Source organism: Seriola aureovittata, chromosome 22 (assembly GCF_021018895.1).
Source record: "Seriola aureovittata isolate HTS-2021-v1 ecotype China chromosome 22, ASM2101889v1, whole genome shotgun sequence".
In the NCBI taxonomy this organism is placed as follows: domain Eukaryota; kingdom Metazoa; phylum Chordata; class Actinopteri; order Carangiformes; family Carangidae; genus Seriola; species Seriola aureovittata.
The window spans coordinates 21,675,735-21,685,302 of record NC_079385.1 but is presented as its reverse complement, the minus strand read 5'-3'; the positions used below and the strand labels follow the sequence as shown (position 1 = coordinate 21,685,302).

Genomic DNA, 9,568 nt, shown 5'->3' with positions numbered 1-9,568 from the left:
TGTACCTGACTGTGCAGCCCACAACAGACAAAACTGGAGAAAATGCTCAAGCTGAGTCTAATAATAATAAAACTCATGATTAAAAACTATGGGAGTCAGCATAAAATATATGAATATATTTTTAATTAAGATTGTAATGTTTCAGGAAAAATCATTACAATAAGTCAAATAATATGAATAATATTATCTTTTATAGTATTTTAGTAGTTATAATAAGACTTTAAAGTCTAAATTAATTAAATTAATATAATTATCATAAACAGAGTGATGTGTTAACAAACCAAAATATATTATCTCTGATTCTGACTTTCTATCCCTTAATTAAGAATAATGAGACAAAGATGCACAAATGAAATTAGTTAGTTTCATAAAGTCACCAGAAGTTTTTTACCACCAGGGCAGAAATGAGCTTCCATAGTTTTCTTTAATGAAATAGATCTGAATGTGTTATTTGTAGGTGATAGGGCTGTCTCACCCAGACAGTCTCGTCCGTGGTAACCATGACAACACTTTGGTTGCCAGAAGTGGACGGTGCAGATGCTGCGACAGCCGGTGTTTTTAGTGACGAAAATGGTGGGAAGGTCGCACTTCTGAACCTCCTGAACACAAACGACACAGAGATGTCACACACAAAGTTCATGAGTCTGTGGTAACACATGATGAAGATGATGATGACGGTCAGACCTTCTGTTTGGACCCTCTGGGACAGCGAGTAGCTGAGGACGTGCACAGGCCGCAACTCATCTACCAGAGAAAAAGAAAAGAAACAACACTAACTAAAACCAAATCCAGAGCTGCTGGTTCTCACTTCTTTTATATCTTAAACTTATTATTATATCCAAGTATCAAAGTCTCACAGGGCCGATGTTCCCTGAATGCCTCACACGCAGACTATCAGTAGACGGTATATAATTTACTGATGTTCCCTGAACGCCTCACACGCAGACTATCAGTGTACGTGTATAATTTACCGATGTTCCCTGAATGCCTCACACGCAGACTATCAGTAGACGGTATATAATTTACTGATGTTCCCTGAACGCCTCATATACAGGCTATCAGTAGACGGTATATATTTTACTGATGTTCCCTGAACGCAACACATGCTGTCTATCAGTAGACGGTATATAATTCACCGATGTTCCCTGAACGCCTCACATGCAGACTATCAGTGGACGTGTATAATTTACTGATGTTCCGTGAATGCCTCACATGCATGTTTTAATTAATAGATTGTAGATGAGGCGTGAACACACCAGGGGGCGCTGCAGAGAGGGCAGGAAAGCAGGGTTCAGTGAACAGTCGAGTGAGGATTTACCTGGAGGTCAAAGGTTGTCTGTTCATCACAGCGTCCTCCGAGGCTGGGCGGAGTCAGTAGGCAGTCGATCCCATAGGCGATCCCGCCGTTAAACACGAGGTGTCTCTTAACGACCCGACACTTCCCGTCATTGACGAAGATTTCTCCCTGTTCAAAGACAGTCAGTTAATCAGAGCGTCGTCTCCTCTTCTTCTCTGACGTCTGTTTCTGTTGTACTCACGATGTCGTCCATCCCTCCACAGCTGAAGGAGAGCGGGGAGCCCTGCAGAGTCCGAGCCGAGTCCAGGTGGATCAGGCCTTCAGCGTAAATCTGAGTTTGAGGGAAGAAAGTTAAGAATTAATATCAAAACATTCACTCTGATAAATTGTGAAGAAAATCTTTGTTAAACGTATTAAAGATAATATAATAAAGGGAAATGTGTCTGTTCATCACTGTCAAATCTGCTAAACGAATAAAGTAAATGTCACTTAATTTTCCCTTTTTTCAACAACATGTTTCACCATCGTGGCCTCTGACGTCTCCGTATGCTGATGATGCAGTTATACCTTCATATAAACCCACTGATGTCAGCACAGGGCTGGATGGTGAATCATCAAATTAAAAAAGTATTAACCAGTAAAACCTGCAGGTGATTTGACTGATTGATTCTGCTGCTTCTTCTCTAACCGCCTCATTTTAAACTCGTCTGTTTTTAAGTCTTTCATAGTAAATTTGTCGTCATCTCTTTTTGTGTTTCTGCTCAGGTTGAAATCAAGCGACATGATGAGAGGATATTATATATGTTAAATATATATATATGTTATGAGAGTGAACAATATGATTACACAGATGTTATTTCTCCTGTCTGATTGAACATGCATGACTTGATGTTTGATGAGGATCTGATTCTAACTAACTAACTCTCATGTTGTAGAGAAAGTTCTTTAACCAGTTTCCTGTCTTTGTTTTCAGCATCACCTTCTGGGCCTGCAGGATGTGGTACTTCAGGTACTCCACCAGCTGAGCTCGGTTATCCTGGTGGAACAGGAAGTCCTTCTGCTCCTGCGGCAGAGACGCCAAGGCGCCGTCTGAGGGCAAGAAGACTGTCACCGGTTGGTAAATCCCATCATTCACCAGGTCCATCACACCTGTGTCCTGAAACACAGGTAATCTGTCAACATGTAGCTACAGGGAACAGGTGGAGGGAACTCTTCAGAACAAAGCTTGAAGGTCTCACCTGGAGAAGTCTGTAGAAGGTTTTATATCCATGACGTTCAGCTACATCTGTCAGGTTCACCTGGAGGAAACAGGTGTATGAAAGAGTCAGACAAGTTATTGATTAGTGAAAATAAACTGATCATTGAAACAACTAACTGATCCAGTCAGATATGATCCCTGTCTGAAGACACCACTTTCTATAGATCAACACTTTTACATTATCATTGTTTAATCAGAGATAAATGGACAGAGGAATGGACAGTCTGTGGTGGACTGACAGGGACGTCTGGATTGTCTTTGTCCAGGTCAGGAGGAAGCAGGACCTCGTCGATTTCATGGAAGATGCCGTTGACGCTGATGTCGTGGCTGTACGTCACATTGGCGTGGTCGATGAAGATGCTGCCCTGAGAATGTAACAGACAAACAGTTTTCATTTATGACTTTATCTCCACCTGTTGTTATCAGGCTTTAATGTGATAGATCAACAACAGAATGTATCGCTGATCTGATTGGTCACCTGGGTGGAGCTGGTGGTCAGGACGAGTCCAGACAGAGATGTCAGGTTTCGGGGTCGACTCAGGTCTGCGGGCAGCAGAGTGTGACACATAACGATGTGGCTGCGCAGGACAGATGCCAACTGTTCTTTATTTTTCTCCGACCTCTTCAATTTTGTCTAAACAGAAAGAAACAACAGAAAGAAACAATAGAAATAAACAATAGAAATAAACAATAGAAATAAATAAAAGAATCAATCTTCAGCTTTGTTTAGCAGAGCAATCGATTGATTTGATCACATGGTATTTTCCATCATTTCTGATCAAGTATCAAACTGAAAAAATGTGTTTTATACTGTTTCTATCTCATAGTTTCTTCTCTTTTTAAGATCCATGTTGATGAAAATTATAAGTTTTTTATTATTATATCATTTAAAATCTTCTTTCAACTACACTCAGAACTACAAAATAAAAATGCGGTTAGGATTTTATGTGTTGACTTTCATTTAAAGCATCAAGGTTTTTGCTGTGGTGCTGGGACACACACTCAAATACTGGACCATTTAAAGTGTTGACCTGATGGTGTTACTGGAGGAAAAGTCCAGTTCATCCTGAGGTGAAGATGAAGGTGAACATGAAAATCTGCTGAGACTCATTAACGTCCACAGAGACACGATGCAGCTGCTGCAGGTTTAGATCAGAAAACACTGAATCTGAATCAGATGACAGTCATCATCACCTTTGCGGCGTTGTTTTTGTCGGGTTTCAAGGCGGCGCTTGTCGGAGCGAAGACGGTGAATGGGCCGCGTCCTTTCAGAGAAATCTCCGCCACCTGAAAGCAGAGTTTTTACTTGTGTTGATGGGTTTCACCTGCAGGGGGCGACAGAAAGATCGCGTCGGCACTCACCATCAGAGCCAGGTAGAAGTCTCTCAGCTTCCTGGTCAGGATCTCCTGCAGAGAGTCAGCTGTTAGGTCAAAGAACCTGAACACACCTGGTTCTGTGGTAATGTTTCAGCTGCTCACCTTCCCCACGGTGCCTCTGCAAGTGAGGCCGTCTCCCAAGAAGTTGCTAAAGCATGTGCAGGTCCGAATACCTGGACCGGTCATGTTACAGCGGGCGAACTGGTGACAGCCTCCATTCTTCTGGAAACATTAGCAGCACACAGTGTTACTGTGTACGACGTCATGTGTGGTTTCCATGGTGATTTAAAGTACCTCACACCGCCCTGTGAGTCTTTGCAGTACTTTAGTGTACACAATGATGTCAACTTCAGGAAGTTGTGACAGAAAGTAACTGACAATTCCTGATTATGATCTCAGATTAAACTGAATCAAACAAACAACCGACAGTTTCAATTCAAACTCACCTTTCGACACAAGTTGATCATCTGACAGGTCTGTCCATCACCTGAGTAACCGTCACTGCAGGAACAGGACGTCTGCAGAGCGACAGAGAAGGACACTGAACAACAAACATCATCCAGTAAACAACTCATCAGGTGGGCACAGGTGGGTACTGACAGGTACAGGTGGGTACAGGCAGGTACAGGTGGGTACAGGCAGGTATGGGTAGTAACAGGTGGGTACAGGTGGGTACAGGCAGGTATGGGTAGGTATGGGTAGGTACAGGTGGGTACAGGCAGGTATGGGTAGGTATGGGTAGGTACAGGTGGGTACAGGTGGGTACAGGCAGGTATGGGTAGGTATGGGTAGGTACAGGTGGGTACAGGCAGGTATGGGTAGTTACAGGTGGGTACAGGTGGGTATAGGCAGGTATGGGTAGGTACAGGTGGGTACAGGTGGGTACAGGCAGGTATGGGTAGGTATGGGTAGGTACAGGTGGGTACAGGCAGGTATGGGTAGTTACAGGTGGGTACAGGCAGGTATGGGTAGGTATGGGTAGGTACAGGTGGGTACAGGTGGGTACAGGCAGGTATGGGTAGGTATGGGTAGGTACAGATGGATATGGGTAGGTACGGATGGATATGGTACAGATGGATATGGGTAGGTACAGGTGGGTACAGGTGGGTACAGGCAGGTATGGGTAGGTATGGGTAGGTACAGGTGGGTACAGGTGGGTACAGGCAGGTATGGGTAGGTATGGGTAGGTACAGGTGGGTACAGGTGGGTACAGGTGGGTACAGGCAGGTATGGGTAGGTATGGGTAGGTACAGGTGGGTACAGGTGGGTACAGGTGGGTACAGGCAGGTATGGGTAGGTATGGGTAGGTACAGATGGATATGGGTAGGTACAGGTGGGTAAAGTTGGGTACTGACAAGTAGAAGTAGGTGTCACATTAAGCATCAGAGAGTAGAATCAGTTTTTACTTTGTTTGGTCCGACATGGACACAGTCTGCGTTGACATGGCAACCTCCGTTTCCCTCCAGACAGGGATTTATCTCTGTGGGACAAACATAAACTCCTGCAGCACTTGAACGCATCACACATTCTGTCAGTTTCCCTGACTAGTTCTATTGACACCTCTTACACAGACGCCTGAGTGAATTCATTCTTTGATTTTTAATTTCTATATAAATTTCAGTTTTATATGTAAATTTATTTCAAATTTTACATTTAATGTAAATTAAATTTTTTTTTTTTTTTTCATTTTCTTTCATTTGTTGGACGAACACAACACCAGGCTCCACCCACCTGATACAGGTGAGACCAGAGGTGTTCAGAGTTCACCTACCGACACACACAAGTCCGTCTCCAGAGTAACCGCTGTTACACACACAGTCTCTGCGTCCAGGTAGAGTCCGTTTACAGACGGCGTAAAGACTGCAGCCGCCGTTATCCTCCACACACGGGTCCTTCGCTGCAGACGACATCATCATCATCATCATCATCATCATCAACATAAAAGAAGATGAACACACAGCTCACCTTTAACTGGTTCATTTGAACTTTGACTCTGTGTGTTCAGGTGAGCTCAGGTGTGACTGGTTCACCTGTAGCTGTCAGGTCATTGTTCTTACCTTGACAGGAAGTCCCGTTTCCTTCAAACCCTGCAGCACAGAGACACTGAGGGCCGGATGGTCTGATCACACAACTGTCAGAACAGAGAAACGACCTGTGTCAAAGCAACAACATCCTGCAGGGGGCGCTGCAGTCACAGCTGATCACTGACGCAGCAGTTTAAGCACATGAAGAAGAAGGTCTTACTTTGCACTGGTGTGACATCTGACTGAGCCGCACAGCTCATCAGCCGTGGACTCAACCTCTGAAAACACAGTTTTAGAGACAAAGTGTGTAAACATGTACATATATACACATATAAATGTATGTGCATTATATATGTACATGTGTAAGATGATTTACATGATGAACAGTGTTATCATTTACAAAATGTGTGAATGAAAGTGAAAAACGTACAAGAATAAAGCAAAGACAAAAGTTATGACTTATGAGAAAACTGCTGTAATTTTGTGTGAATATTTGTAATTTATCTATTACAATACTTGTACTGTAATACTGTTCTACCACTGTTAGAGTAAAGTTATTAAAAAACTTTATTTAAAAAAGATTTTACAAGAAAGACGTGATCAGAGCTAAACCTGTTGTGACTGAATCTCTAAAATAATCAAGCTTTGAGAGAATATAATGTTATTTTTGAAATATAAAAAATGTAGATTAATTACTTTATTATCAAATTAAAACATTTTATCCAAACTTTATAAAAACTCTGACGTGTCTCTTCTGTCTTAGACGTTTGTGTCTCTGTGATGCTCTCACTCTCGTCACAGATGATTCCTCTCCAGCCGACGTCACACTCACACGTCCCGTCACCTGTGAGTCCGTCACTGCAGCGGCCATTTTTACACCTGCAGTCTGGGAGGGAGGGGGGGGGGGTTAGTTCACTGGATCACCTTCAACAACGAGCTCGGGTCCTCACCTGTTTGTTTGTTTGTTTGTTTGTTTGTTTGTTTGTTTGTTTGTTTGTTTGTTTGTTTGCCAGCAGGATTAAACAAAAACTACTGAACTGATCTGCACCACACTTGGTGGAGGGATGGGTCCTGGTCCAGAGAAGAACTCATTATAGACTGGCGTTGATCCAGATGATGATGTGGATCTGACAGATGTGTAGGACTGGTACTGTACTGTACTGAGGACTGTTCCTGTTGTGTGAGGTATACTCACCCTGGTCACAGTGGACTCCATATTTCCCGCTCTGGCAGGTCTCGCAGGCAGTCCCATTGAACCCTCTGTCACACTGACACAGTCCGGTCCCGCCCGTCCCGTCCAGACACACTCCGTTACCGAAGCAGGGCCGACCCTTCGGACCGGGACACGGCTCACAGTGCTCCCCGAAGAACCCTCCACAACACCTGCGCACCTGGAAACAGAGGAGGTCTTTTATTCTGAAGGAACTTCCTGTCTTTGCGTTTGTTTGTGCAGAGGAGACATACGATGTTCCTCCGGAGGCACGTGGCTCTGCAGCCGATGGTCAGCAGACGCTCCTCCTCAAACATCCGGGTGAACATACACTTCCTGGTCCTCGCTGACTCCTGCAGAGAACAGGTGACACAAACACCATGATGTCATTAACATGCTAATTAGTGTATTACATCATCGAGCAACATTTAGCCACTTTCCCAGCAGCTTTAGCTTCTCTGAGCTACATCCTCATTGACCCCACATGGTCCAGACCTGTATGAGGTTTGGACCTGGACCTTATGTATTTTGCTGTAATCATCTCCTGTTGTTGCCACTTGATGATTTATTTAAATGTGTGTTTAACTGTGTTCTTCTGCGTGAACACAGACAGGAAGTGAAAGACGACCCCGCCCAGAATCATGAGTGTGTGGGTCAGGTGGCCTGAGGGTCGGAGGTCTTACAGCTGGGACGGTGTCGTTGGGGCAGATTTTGCCCTGTGGGAACAAACAGTCGACACAGGTTCCCTGTGGAGGAGGAGAACAGTGTTAATCAACAGGTGAGTGTGAGTGCAACAGTCTCTCAGGTGACGGGAGACGTTACCATAACGGTCAGGTACGTTGCCTCATCACAGCGGTTCCTGTTGATCTGCAGAACAGCTGACAGGCCGTGAATCACTCCGTCACCACTCAGGATGTTGGAGGAGTTTATCTGAGCATCGTTCACAAACAGCTGAGGAGACAGAGTCATATGATCAGGTCATGTTATCAGATATTCATGTGATCAGGTCTCTGGTGTATCAGGTCATGTGATCAGGTCTCTGGTGTATCAGGTGTGATGTGGTTCAGGTCCAGACCTTCCCGTCTCGGGGGAAGAAGCCAAGCTGGAAGGAAAATCCGAGCAGCGTCGGTTTGTAACCTCCAGGCTGCAGGTCGGTCTTCAACAAACGCTCTGATGTCACCACGTGGTAACGAGTCGTATTCACATCCTGTTAACAAAATAAAAGCACAGAGACTGTAACAGCTGAGGTCTGATGTTTTGTTGACTCTGCTCTCAAGTCAGACTTGTACCAGTGCCGTGGCGGCCATCATCTTCAGGTAATCGTTGATGGCAGCGTCTGTTGGGGCGAAGATGGTGAACTCGTTGGCCTGTTCGATCTCGTCTGTCAGGTTGTACTCCTGAACAAAGACACACACACACTTACAACAAACACCACAAATAAATAGAAATAACTAAACGAGCAGAGTGTTTGTGTTCGTACGATCAGATACGATCTGAAGAGCGAGAACTCTGGTCTCAGAGTGAGCGTTGCCAGCAGCCCCCCGCTCAACTTCCTGTCCGGAACCAGAACCTGCAGGTCAACAGACAGAGTCAGTCGGTCTGTGGTGTCAAAGCATCGTCAGTGTTGTTACCACGGTGACATTTTTTTACCTTATCGATGACATGGATCAGCCCGTTGGTTGCAGCTAAATCTGAAGTGGTGATGGAGGCTCCGCCCACAGCTGTGAGCTGAGAACAAACACTGAGTCAAACTAAAACTTCATCATCAGAGGATTCATGTCTGGATGTTCTGGTCCTCCAGAATCAAACCTTCTCAGTCAGCATCGCCTCTGTGGACTCACCTCATTGGTTGTTGAAACAGGAAGTGTTGTCTTGAGCAGTGATGTCACGGAAGAAATGGTACTCAGGCTGGATAACGGATACCGACCAGGGATCATGTGATTTCTGTAAACAGATGACAGATCTTACAGATGTGAACAAACAGCTGGAGGCAGAACAGAGTTTCAGTTCAGACCACTGACAGGTTCAGGTTTAAGATCAGACCAATGACGGGTTCAGGTCAAAAGTCAAACAGCTGTAACCTGACGAGACTCGGTAGGTTTCCCTTCATGGTCCAGAAGCTTTTGTCCTCTGAAGACATTTTTGCAATAGCAGCTGAAGACGGAGCCAGGACAGTGAGGTTCTGGTCCATCATAGACCAGGTCAGACCAGAGTCCTGACAGAGGATGACACAGAGACAGAAATATAAGACTCAGACAAGACAAAAAAAGATTCAGGTGAGACCAGGTCTTTGTTCTCGGAGTGATACTCACAGTGGTCCAGGTGAGAAACTCGGAGGGGTCGGGCAGACTCATCAGTTCCTGGAATCGTCAGGAAACAGAGTCAGGTTTGGTGGTGAAGGT

At 44.8% G+C, this 9,568-nt stretch overlaps 1 protein-coding gene and 1 long non-coding RNA gene across 3 annotated transcripts in view; one reads left to right on the top strand and one right to left on the bottom strand.

Moving 5' to 3' along the window:
• The window catches only part of LOC130163758 (uncharacterized), a 3,201-nt gene extending 240 nt beyond the window's left edge, over positions 1–2,961 (top strand). Inside the window, exons 2-4 of the long non-coding RNA XR_008826519.1 lie at positions 1,561–1,947; positions 2,271–2,410; positions 2,822–2,961. This is a non-coding gene — a long non-coding RNA (uncharacterized LOC130163758). The remainder of the gene's footprint in view (positions 1–1,560; positions 1,948–2,270; positions 2,411–2,821) is intronic.
• Positions 1–9,568, bottom strand: part of stab2 (stabilin 2) — a 30,062-nt gene that overhangs the window by 8,651 nt on the left and 11,843 nt on the right. For both annotated transcript variants that reach the window (XM_056368118.1, XM_056368119.1), the window contains exons 28-55: positions 9,479–9,526; positions 9,248–9,381; positions 9,008–9,110; positions 8,817–8,894; positions 8,647–8,736; positions 8,456–8,563; positions 8,242–8,373; positions 7,989–8,117; positions 7,850–7,912; positions 7,421–7,519; positions 7,152–7,347; positions 6,747–6,842; positions 6,177–6,234; positions 5,990–6,063; positions 5,704–5,829; positions 5,339–5,412; positions 4,379–4,450; positions 4,035–4,154; positions 3,918–3,962; positions 3,750–3,842; positions 3,034–3,189; positions 2,795–2,920; positions 2,536–2,595; positions 2,277–2,453; positions 1,539–1,628; positions 1,319–1,465; positions 685–744; positions 476–599 (exon numbers count right to left, since the gene is read on the bottom strand). In XM_056368118.1, coding sequence (XP_056224093.1) covers positions 476–599; positions 685–744; positions 1,319–1,465; positions 1,539–1,628; positions 2,277–2,453; positions 2,536–2,595; positions 2,795–2,920; positions 3,034–3,189; positions 3,750–3,842; positions 3,918–3,962; positions 4,035–4,154; positions 4,379–4,450; positions 5,339–5,412; positions 5,704–5,829; positions 5,990–6,063; positions 6,177–6,234; positions 6,747–6,842; positions 7,152–7,347; positions 7,421–7,519; positions 7,850–7,912; positions 7,989–8,117; positions 8,242–8,373; positions 8,456–8,563; positions 8,647–8,736; positions 8,817–8,894; positions 9,008–9,110; positions 9,248–9,381; positions 9,479–9,526 — 2,878 coding nt within the window. The remainder of the gene's footprint in view (positions 1–475; positions 600–684; positions 745–1,318; positions 1,466–1,538; positions 1,629–2,276; positions 2,454–2,535; positions 2,596–2,794; positions 2,921–3,033; positions 3,190–3,749; positions 3,843–3,917; positions 3,963–4,034; positions 4,155–4,378; positions 4,451–5,338; positions 5,413–5,703; positions 5,830–5,989; positions 6,064–6,176; positions 6,235–6,746; positions 6,843–7,151; positions 7,348–7,420; positions 7,520–7,849; positions 7,913–7,988; positions 8,118–8,241; positions 8,374–8,455; positions 8,564–8,646; positions 8,737–8,816; positions 8,895–9,007; positions 9,111–9,247; positions 9,382–9,478; positions 9,527–9,568) is intronic.